This window comes from Pempheris klunzingeri, chromosome 18 (assembly GCF_042242105.1).
Source record: "Pempheris klunzingeri isolate RE-2024b chromosome 18, fPemKlu1.hap1, whole genome shotgun sequence".
In the NCBI taxonomy this organism is placed as follows: domain Eukaryota; kingdom Metazoa; phylum Chordata; class Actinopteri; order Acropomatiformes; family Pempheridae; genus Pempheris; species Pempheris klunzingeri.
The window spans coordinates 7,128,593-7,140,224 of NC_092029.1; the positions used below are offsets into that span (position 1 = coordinate 7,128,593).

Here is an 11,632-nt window from a genome sequence, read left to right on the forward strand (position 1 = left end):
CAATAGGGATTGCCTGTGTGGTTCAAACATATTTATCCAGAGCTGGAATGGCAAGAGCTATTTAGACTGTTATCAGACTGTATGTGTGTGCAAAAAGTCACTGATATTCATGTATAAAAAAATTTCATTTCAGAAGTGTTTTCAGACTGAACACGTTGGTTACCTGCACAGAAACCTACTACAAGAACTATGTTATGAGAATAATAATGTTTTTCTGTTTTTGCCACATGCAAGCATTTTACTGGTGGGAAGTGTTAATGTCAAGGCCTGCATGTGACCTGCACCGTGAGTGTCTCATCGCAGTCATCACAAGCTGACAGTTGGTGATATGAAATGACACTGACATGTCTTGTTTTTTTTGCTGTGTTCCTTTACTCTTGTGATTCATGTCGGTCTCTCTCTCTCTCTCTCTCTCTCTCTCTCTCTCTCTCTGTCTCTCACTGAATCATGGCATCCAGGAACTGCTGGTAGGTGAGGCTGTCCGCCCGCTCACCTGTCCTGCTCTTTCTCTCCAGGAACAGGCCCATGCCGTCACGTGGAGGGTCAGCGATGCTGCGACTCCACAGGGTCTCTGTGATGCCAAGCAGCTCACGCACACGAGCAGAGATGACCTGCAGGGCACACAGCAGGGTTGAGTCCTTTGATAAAGTATAATGTTTACACTACCTAACCTTTATCTAATACGGTGGTCCCACTGGGGGTATCTACTGTTTCAAGGAGATCTCGCTAAGATTGTGGCATCATTTGAAGAAATGTTACTGACTTACACTCCAAAACACAAATGCATCAAAGGACTTATAGGCTAAACCAATATAAATCTTAACTAAATAGAGCACAGACAATTCATCACTGAGTCTGTCTGTCTCAAGATACGAGGTTTGATGCCTCTGCAGTAAAGCAAAGCCGAATACATACTGACGCTTTCAGCCAATTTAGTTCTGACCTGAGGGAGAGATAAGAAAAGCAGACGCTTTAACTGTAAACAGCACATATGTGATACAGCTGATCTGAGGTGTCTGCTGGCAGTGATGCTCTGTTACAGCGCACAACTTTAATTGGATGTCACACTGTTCAAAGAAAGACTGTGCAAGTGCCAAATCGGATGTGCAACTGAGTTGGCACAGACTACATACAAGTTTACTGGTGTTTACAGTCCACTTACTGGAGAGGCGTTTGGAGTACAATTGGGGAGGCAAATAATAGTATTTCTACTAGAGTCTAATTAAATGATCACTTATCAAAATCTGAATCAATCAGGGCAACCAGCAGCAGATGATAAAAGTAGGTTATATGCATAACAGTAGTTTTAACAGTGGCATCATTATCTCAGTGCTACCCAGCCTTTTGGAACTTCCTTGAATATTGTGGAAGCCTCCATCTTTGATATGTAAACAAGCCTCCGTGATCATGAGACATCTCTTGAAAAATCAAAAACTAATTTCTCTCTTCTTAATACCTGCATGTCTTTAAAATCTGTGACTCCGAGCCTTGGCAAGTACTGACAATTTACATAAATGAGCTTTCTTCCAGTGATGAGATTGTCCGTGAAGCAAGCCTGCGACAGGAATGAATAATGAGATGAGAGCTTTGAAAAGTGAAATATTATCTCGGAGGCTGACAGGAACATCTCTTGTGACCGCCTGTTTATCACTGTTTGGTCTGGTGAATGTTAACCTACTTTATATTGTGGAAATCCTAAAGACTCAATCCATCTTGCAACATCATGACAACCCCACTGTAGGAACTCCATGTTGCCTCTAAGCATGTTGCCATGGAAACTGTTACCTGTCACTAGGTGTTGATGAGCGCTTCCTTCACACGTACGAGCACATTTTATGTGTTAAGTCATAAGAAAGTGGGTTTCTTCGGGAAGTGTCGGACGTTTTAAGGCGAGTGGGCATTATTTTTGACACCAAAGTTCCTTTAAGAAGTTTTTTTAAAAAGGCTCAATCGAGCAACAGAGGCGACTCCAGGCTGTGTTTACAAAAACAGCCAATCAGCTTCCTGTAATTTAGGGCGGTTGGTAAATTGCGCGCTTTGATTGGCTCTTAAATCCGGGTTGCCCCGCCCACATGGAACGGAAACAGCGAATGCCGCGACGCGCAGCTTTCACAGATCTACAAATCATCTGCGCTGCTGCTAACATTAAACTAACACCTATAAATGATTTGTAGATCGTATAAAAGCGCAGCTTTGTATCCCGCCGCTCTGCCCTCTGCAACATTTCTGCTAGCTGAACTTCTCTTTGAACTCCGGTACCTTCTGGGTCGGCCGAAGGGCTTCAGAGGAGGAAAACATAAACCTGACTTTCCACAATGGCAGCAGTTCTCCTCCGCTCCATTTTGAGCAAGAAGGTGACACAAATTCGTGCTTTATCTTTTACAGAGCAGTCGGGTTAGTTAGACGCTTATGCAACTCAAACTAGCTAACAGCCTGAGCTGCTAGCTAACAAACTCGTTGCCTAACACGTTGCACACTCCTTCTCTGCAGGCGTTTAATATTTATGTGTAATTTAAGTTGGGTGAGTAGGGTTGTATTTGCATCATGTGAACAGGGCAGAGAAGCCATGGAGCTCTCAGACCTGACTTTTATTAATTAGACCTTGAACAATGAGGTTAGTGTGACATGAAGTTGACTAAATGCTCTGGTGTTTTATTTCTTGCAGGTCCCCCTCCAGCTGGGTCGCTGTTACTCCTCCTCCTCAGTGGTAAGAGCCTCCACTCACCAGGTTTCGTAACTCAGCAGTGAATGAATGAATGAATGTCAAGTGTTCAGCGCAGGCTTTTTCTATTAGTCAGTCTGAGTGCCAGAAATTTACCACATTGTTCAGGTCACTCAAAATAGATGAATATTTTCATCATTGGACACTCGTGATGTCAAAGCCACACCGTGATTTTGAAAATGTTTGCAAAGTTTTATTGAAATATCACAATTAACATTAATGTGTGAAATGGAGTTGAGGTACATCCTGTTATCCTAAAATAATCCTAAAGACAATAGCATGAATGATACTGTATTTATGATTCTAACATTAATTTGTCAAAGTTTAACACATACAATATAGTATAATATAATTGGGTGGTATTCGTTGTTTCACATAAACAGTCTTGGTAACAGTCCCTTAAATTTTAAATGTTAAAGCAGTTTGACAAGCTATGCACCAAGTGGGACATTTTAACATTATTTTGAAAAATTACCCTTTCAGTGTTTCCTGGTTGACCAACAATGCCATGAAGAGATTGATTTACAAATAATCCCAAACATATCTTGGTATTTCTTATTCTTGCTACATTATCTTGTTAGCAGCTGTGTAACGTATCAGGGGACATTGATGTATCTGCAGTAACATTGATTGTATTGGCCTGGCTGAATGATCAGTCTCTACATAAGATTCTGGCTATTTTATTTGACAGGAAGTGATTTTGTAAGACGTGTGAAAGCCTTATACTGTAAGGTTTCATAGTTTTCAGAATGTCAGAGCAAAATTATGAAAAAATTATGACATTGAGTCAAAGAAACTTCAATTATGTCCTTTATGTAAGGCTTGTGCTGGGGTATGAATCCAAAAAGGGATTTTTTAAAAGACATTTTTAAAGCTCTAGAAGTTCCCAGTACTCATTGTAGGATGGAGGATGTTCTGCCTGTTCAAGACTGCATGGAAAACTCCCCCAAAACATCACTGTTTGCAGTTAGTGTTCAAGAAATCATTATACTGTTTTACAAGAAATATTACAACATGTATGCCATCAGACTTCAGTCAAACTACAGCTTAGGAAAAACACTGCTCAAACATGAAGAGAGCAAAGAATTAAGAATTAATCCCTGCTTTTAGCTTTTACATTTCCTCTGTTCATTGCATGGGACAAAATCATACACCAAGAACACATTCAAAAATCTACCATTTTGATAGTGTTATCACTATTCCAGTGTGTTCACATCATATACTCAAAACCTGCTCAGATTTAGTATGTTTTACGGGGAGATGGCTAATGTAACATGCCAGACTCTCTGAACCATCAAGACCCTGCTTATACATGTCTGATCAGGAAGACTCTTCTTTTAAATTGTCAAAATGAACCATTAATTCAACTCCATGTACAGAAAGTGGAGGCCGTTAAAGTGAAGGTTCTTAAGTTAATGCTTTAGAAAGTCGCTGTATACTGTATGTGGAAATGATGCGCGGATGTCCTTAATAAACTTGGTGATTATGTAACCAGGCAGGAAGGGATTTAACCATATGCTTCTGTGATCCTATAGCCCACCACCAAGCTGTTCATTGATGGCAAGTTCATTGAGTCCACCACCTCCGAATGGCTTGACATTCACAACCCTGTAAGTATCCTTGGATGAACTATATCCACCCTGCAAAGAGGCTGCAAATAACCAGTGCAACTTTGTACTGGTAACTTGTGAACATTGGAGAGGAGATAATAATTCAGTCTTAATTTGCTAATTTCTTGTAGCGTCTTCTGTAAAGCGAGAGAAATCAGAGCTCAGCCCACACAGCCAGCCGTGTAGTTTAGCTTGTCAAGTATAAGCCTCTAGCCAGGATGTGATGGATGCTTATAGCATACAAGAGCAGCAATCTACTTCCATCACTTAATATCAAACAAGTTAAGGATAGAAAACAAACATTCAGTCATTAATATTAATGAATTGACATGCATGCAGTAATATCAACAAATGACTTCCACTGCTCTCAGTCAACCTGTCTGTATGGACTGTCTCCTGCTCCTCAGGCCACTAATGAGGTGGTGGGACGTGTTCCCAAAGCTACCCAGGAGGAGATGCTGGCAGCCGTGGATTCCTGCTCCAGAGCCTTTCAGTCCTGGTCCGAGACGTCCATCCTCAGCAGGCAGCAGATCTTCCTGCGCTACCAGCAGCTCATCAAGGACAACATTGTAGGGAAATTTGTCACTGTTTGATCATTCACCTGTGTTTCCATTTTAAGAAAGCAAAGAAGTAGTTTTGTTTACATCTTGTTATTTTATTTCTTCGCTGATGTCTTGAATTTTCTGCGTTTTTCTGTGATATTTCAGAAAGAACTGGCCAAAATGATCACCTTGGAACAGGGAAAAACTCTAGCTGATGCAGAGGGAGATGTATTTAGGGGACTGCGTAAGTAAAGTGAAGACCTCCCAGAATGCTATTGGGTTTTGATATCCTGATTAAAGTGCTGGTGAATATATAGCACGGATCAAATTTCTCTGTTTCAACTGTTGTCTATAGTATCTGTATCTCCTGATGAAAAGTCTGTGCCTTTGGCAACCCTTTATGCCATTGCCTGGGTGACCTAAGTGGCTGCAGGGTGTCCATTGTTTGCGTGTAACTAGACACTCATTGTGAAAGTGACTTTCACTTTTAAATTAGTAATGGGGCATGGGCTCTGTTTTGGCCACTTTGGCATATAGAGGCTTAAACTGCTTTTCAAGAGGCTTTTAAAGTGTCCAATTATAACAAAACAAGAGTTTAGGAAACGGTTTCCCTGCAGCATCATATTGTTAAGTCCTCATGGTTAAGTTCAAGTAGCTAGTTAGTTTTTATACGAAACGCTTTGCAGGCTCTGCTTTTAGTTTCTTGATATATAAAGATAGTTATGCAGTTCCCCTCATTGAGGAGCACCCGCTCACTTTGGCAGACTTACATGGAGAACCATGTTGAGAAATTAAAACAGCCATGCATACTTCCAAATGAAGGAAGATATATTTTGGTTGTTACAAGATGGAGGTTGCCAAAGTATTTTATGTTCTTGGTACAGGTCCCAGTTTTGGGATGCCCGAGCTATTCTGGCATGTTAACTTTTAACTTATCAGCTGAAAGGCAGGCTACATCTGCAGGTGTGCTGCCAGCTTTAGAGATGTTCCTACAGTATTGGGACCAATAGTGCTTGACTTTTTCACAAGTTCTTTCACAGTTTACTTTTAGGGAAAAGAAATCAATTTACAGTCAGTTTTTTATTCTTAAGTAAGAGGCACAAGTACTCGTGGGATAATGCATCGTTATGTTTACGTCTTAACGGAGTTCCATTAGTTTATTGTGTGTCTCATATTTATCTCTTCACTTTTGTGTTGCTTCACTTCATCCTTTCTCTTCCTGTTCATTCCTCAGAGGTGGTTGAGCACGCCTGCAGCATTACGTCCCTCATGCTGGGGGAGACCTTACCTTCCATCACCAAGGACATGGACACTTACACCTACCGCCTGCCCATCGGAGTGTGTGCCGGTATCGCCCCATTTAATTTCCCTGCCATGATTCCTCTGTGGATGTTCCCCATTGGCATGGTATGTGGCAACACCTACCTGATGAAGCCCTCTGAACGGGTTCCTGGATGCACCATGCTCCTGGCCAAAATGCTCCAGGATGCCGGAGCACCAGATGGTACACTCAACATCATCCACGGCCAGCACGCAGGTGAGTGTCTATTTCTCCATCTTAATTTTAGAAATGCACAATCTGTGTGTGTATAATAAGCAGTGGGGAAAGGTCCAAGGATAATTCAAACACAATCACATACCCTCTGGCAATATGTAGATGGGGAAATTTTTGTGCAGCGTATATCTGTAAGTAATTCACAAGTGTTTGAGGCAAGACGATTTGAATCTGTGTATCCAAGGCCTTTGTGTTCTTATATTGAGGGCCCTGAGGGTGTAGCACGGATGAAGATGAGAGGATTTACAATATCCGTTCCTATCTTTGTGTAGCGGTGAACTTCATCTGTGACCATCCGGCCATCAAAGCCATCAGCTTTGTGGGCTCCAACCCGGCTGGAGAGCACATCTACGAGCGGGGATCCAAGAATGGAAAGAGAGTGCAGTCCAACATGGTACTCCACAACTCGCAGTGCTCATTTTACTTTACTTTTCTTTCTGTTTTTACCATCTTTAGACTAAAGATACTGCTCTTAAAGTAGGGATTATGAAAACTTCATGATAACCCACATACTAAACTCTGGTCTTTATTGTCTCAGACAGAAAAAAATGGAGCAAAGCATTTTCTATAACTGTTAGTAAAACTAGTGCTTAGCTGCCAATCACTGATATTTTTAACATGTGATTAGCACTGTGCTGTCTCTGTTTGGAGTCTTACTGTCTAACTGGAGAGAAACCCAACTGAGTTGTGTCCTACATTTTCATTTTAGGGTGCCAAGAATCATGGTGTGGTGATGCCTGATGCCAACAAAGAGAACACCATTAACCAGTTGGTGGGTGCTGCCTTCGGAGCAGCTGGCCAGCGCTGTATGGCTCTCTCCACTGCCATTTTTGTAGGGGAATCTCGTGAATGGCTTGGAGAGCTGGTGGAGCGCTCCAAATCACTGCGTGTAAATGCAGGTAACTTAATCAGGAACCGGTTCACAACAAATTTGCCAAGCATTTAAATAGTATTTGTAATTATGCAGTTCATATAAGTTGTTGCAGCAGGATACTACCCTTCATAATGATATAATAGAATCTATTATTATTATTTATTTATTTTACATGTACGTGTCCTTAAGGCGATCAGCCTGGGGCAGATGTGGGTCCCCTGATCTCCCCTGAAGCCAAGGCCAGGGTGGAGTTTCTAATCCAGAGTGGGGTGAATGAAGGTGCCAAGCTGCTGCTGGATGGGAGAAACGTCAAAGTCAAAGGGTATGAAAATGGAAACTTTGTTGGACCCACCATCCTGAGCGGTGTTGAGGTGAGTTTTTTTTTTTTTTTAATGATTAGAATTTGTTTTTCCAATGGGAGATTGTGAAAAATGTACAACATTTGTAACATTTTACCAAGAACACAACACGTCCTTCCCTAAAGCGAAATTGCAAGAACTTACTTCTGTGGGGCTTCTCGAGCAGATATACCAAACAAAATATAAACACAAGATCCTTGAATCGATTCAGTATGTTTGAGAAGACTGTTTGCTAATTTATATCATATTTCAGCCTCCTTTTTTCTGCCGAGCAGAGGTTAGAGCGGCTCTCCAGCTCTCTCTATAACCTGAGGAGATGGAAGTAATTGTCAAGTTTAAGAAAGCTGATTAAATGCTTTTACTCTTAAGCCTAAAAGTCAGACCACTCTGAATTTTGGGGCCTTGGGACTGATCTTCTCACCCAGACCACTTGGCTGTCACAGTATAGACTCGAAAACGCATCACCTAATACTCATCACTCAGTGACATTTCTCCCACCCATCAAGGTTTCCTATTGTGATGGTAATACACATTGATACAAAACAGAAAGTAGCTGTAAATATTACTAAATGCATTGTTTTCTCCGTCTTCTGTGTTGATGTAACACCATAAACTCTGAACAAACTGGTAATAAGATGAGATATTCCGTTATTAATCCCACGAAGGGGACATTTACATGTACTGTTAATGCCTCGTAGAGTTTTAGTTGTAAATGATGTTCAGTGCTGGAGGAAACTCATTCTCATCATTTCTTGTAGCCGAACATGAAGTGTTACAAAGAGGAAATCTTCGGACCAGTGCTTGTCGTCCTGGAGGCCGACAGTCTTGACGAGGCGATTTCTTTAATCAACAATAACCCCTACGGCAACGGCACCGCCATCTTCACCACCAATGGAGCCACAGCACGCAAATACACACATGAGGTGGACGTGGGCCAGGTGAGACTCGCTGGATAGAAAGACACTGGAAATGTAGTAGAGAAAGCTGTTGGCTGTGCTTTCAGAGTGACTGTCAGGAGCCAAATTGGTCACCTTTTGGTGTTATTTTGGTCCTCGGTGAGTCACCTGTGTGAGATGTGAGACAGTTTTATGTGGGAGGCTTCCTGTTTCAGAGAGAGGAGACGCACATCATTCATGGTGAAGCAGGAATATTTATTGGAAAGACTTGAAGGTTTGAAGAAATAATGCAATCAATCATTTAACAGTTAATCCCTTTTAAACCTGAGTTTCACACTTGTAATTATTTTAGTGGCATTAAAGGATAGGTCCCCAGTTTTTAAGTCAATATGCATATACTCAAATTTACATTGAAGGTATAATGGGAAGCAATATTTAATGGCCAGTATGAACTGGAGGAATGATTACAGTAAGCAAAAACTGTATACTGTTTTAAACCAAGTTTGAAAACCTGTGAACCTATTTTTTAACTTCCAGACGGTTAAATGATGACATTTGATGAGTTTTTATTTATAAATAATAGAAATGGTTTTACTGATGTACAGTTTTGTATAGCAACATTTCTCAAGTACAACCTTCATCTGAAGTGAATTCTTTGTCCATGTTCCTCTCACTTTTACTCTTAATGGGAATTCAGAGCACCACCGAGTACATGCTCAAAGATGAAAATACAGTACACTGATCTGTCACATCTGGCTTTTAGACATGCTTTCTGTCAAATTTTGGGAAGGCTATACCAACCAAATGACCCTGATTTGTACCCCTGCAGTAGTTACACATGACTTCCTATTTAAGTATATATGTATGCATTTTTATAGATTGGCGTGAATGTGCCGATTCCCGTCCCCCTCCCCATGTTCTCCTTCACCGGCTCCAGAGGATCATTCAGAGGAGACACCAACTTCTATGGCAAGCAGGTAAAAAGGCAGTTTGACGTGTGTTAGATCCTAAAAATACTCCTGTTTCCGAATGAAAATCGCACATCTACCAGGCAGCTGACTTGTCTCTTTGTCACCAGGGCATCCAGTTCTATACTCAGATCAAGACTGTGACCTCGCAGTGGAAGGCTGAGGACGCCACTGTGACGAGCCCGGCTGTTACCATGCCAACCATGGGACGCTAAACTGACGGCACATCCAGCGTAACCTTCAGTGACTTCTTACATGCCTTAAGAGGAAGCCCATGGGGGGGAAAAAGGTTACATGTCGAGAATTATTCACACTGGGGATTATTAGTTGGTGATTGTTTGAACATCCTAGACAGTGTTGTTGCACAAATACACACAAATGAAACTTAAACCTCACTTGGAGGTGGAGGGGATGAACTGAGCTGATGCAATGAATGGTGCTGTGCGTGTCTTCGTGGGTTTATTGTATTTTTATACCCGTTTTCTCCGTCATTGTCCTATTCTGACTGGGTGGACTATGATTTAGCAATGGTCAATCATTATCATGATTCATTATGTGCTCTGGTATCACATTTCCTAAAACCCACAGCATGGATTCTGCCTTTTAAAGCACTGACAGCAACCGTCTTCCACCAGTATCCTCTGAGGTTCTTCAGCTTGTTCTGAAAAGTAGATATAAATAGAACAAATGCTACATCAGAACAAGGGCACACCTGTTCCTTGCTACTCCATTAAAACTGAAGTAATGGCTGCACTTCTTGTCCTCCAAATGTAAATCCTGCTGTATACTGTCCAGTGATGGGATTACCATGTGTCCTGTGTGTCGGAATAGAGGTGGTCAGTTTTGTACTGTAATGTCAGAGTGGTGTTTTTTTGTGTTCATGAATAGCAAAGGGATTAAATTGCAGTGCTTAGAGTTAGACTACAGTATGTACTAGACATCTTTTCATCCAAAGCATTTGAGGTATTTCAAACTTTGTCCCCTTGATTTCTCTCTTAGGTCATGTGGCTGAAGATTAAGAGATGAAAAGAGTATTTGAGCCTGTTTGAATAAAGACACTGTAATTTGATTCAATTGAATTTTTGATTTGAATTGATTTTTGTTGAAATGATAACCCTAACCCTTTATTACACAAAGAAAACTATCAAACTGGAGCAAAGAATCAGATATAAAGTAGGAAAAGTAGATGAGTGTGAGCTTGAGTTATAGTTACAACCCCCTTTGCAAATTAGATTCATTGGCAAAATTTACAAACTTTCAGCTGTGTTCAATGAACAACTCAAATTCAGCACAATATGCCACTTTTAATGACTACTGCAGTGCTAAAACTATTCAAGCCCTTCTTGAAAGCATCTTTAGTACTTAGTGAAGCACCATTTATCTGTTATGACCTGCTGCAAACTTGATTCATATCTAGACACCAGGTTCAGACAGCGTTCTTGAGGAATCTTAGCCAATTCCTCATGAGCAAGAGCCTCCAGCTCTCTAATATTCTTGGGTTTGCTTGCTGCAACCGCCTTCTTCAAGTCCCACCTGAGACTTTATATGGGATTCAAGTCAGACGACTGTGACATCCGCTGTAGTATCTTCCAGGACTTTTTCTGAGGCCAAGCCTCAGTGGACTTTGAGGTATGTTTGGGATTGTTGTGCTGTTTAAAGGTCCAATGATGTCCAAGCTTCAGCTTCCTCACAGACAGTCTGACGTTTTCCCCCCCGGATTTCCTGATGCTTGATTGAATCCATCTTGCCCTCCAAACTCTGCATGTTTCCAGTGCCAAAAGAAGCAAAACAGGACCAGAGCATCACTGAGCCACCACCATGCTTCACTGTAGGCAGGGTTTTCTTTTCAGTATATGCCTCATTCTTCCTCCTCCAGACATAACGCTGATCCATAGGTGTGTTGAATTTGGAGAAACCACTTCCAATATTAGTTGTGTTGAGCTATTCAAATTGTTCTTTGAGTTCATTGAACACAGCTGAAAGTTTGTTAATTTTTTTTACACCTAATTTGCAATGGCTGCATTCTGACTCAACAATGACTAGACTATCATTTTACTGCTGCTATTATTATTATTATTATTATCATCATCGTCATCATCATTATTA

General features: G+C 41.2%; 1 protein-coding gene across 1 annotated transcript; it reads left to right on the forward strand.

Annotated features, from left to right (window-relative positions):
• Positions 1-2,218: 2,218 nt before the first annotated feature.
• On the forward strand, positions 2,219-10,605 carry LOC139217989 (methylmalonate-semialdehyde/malonate-semialdehyde dehydrogenase [acylating], mitochondrial-like). Its single transcript, XM_070849511.1, has 12 exons — positions 2,219-2,354; positions 2,666-2,707; positions 4,258-4,332; positions 4,740-4,901; positions 5,040-5,118; positions 6,109-6,411; positions 6,702-6,823; positions 7,139-7,328; positions 7,493-7,674; positions 8,421-8,600; positions 9,437-9,535; positions 9,637-10,605. The coding sequence occupies exons 1-12, from the start codon at positions 2,316-2,318 to the stop codon at positions 9,739-9,741; spliced, it is 1,578 nt and encodes a 525-aa protein (XP_070705612.1). The 5' UTR covers positions 2,219-2,315; the 3' UTR covers positions 9,742-10,605.
• Positions 10,606-11,632: the final 1,027 nt, after the last annotated feature.

Bases quoted from the DNA above. Each gene is read 5' to 3' on its own strand.
- LOC139217989 (XM_070849511.1), top strand. From the start codon at position 2,316: ATGGCAGCAGTTCTCCTCCGCTCCATTTTGAGCAAGAAG. The intron at 4,333-4,739 runs GTAAGTATCCTT...CCTGCTCCTCAG, and splicing joins GGCTTGACATTCACAACCCT to GCCACTAATGAGGTGGTGGG. The intron at 6,824-7,138 runs GTACTCCACAAC...TTTTCATTTTAG, and splicing joins AGAGAGTGCAGTCCAACATG to GGTGCCAAGAATCATGGTGT.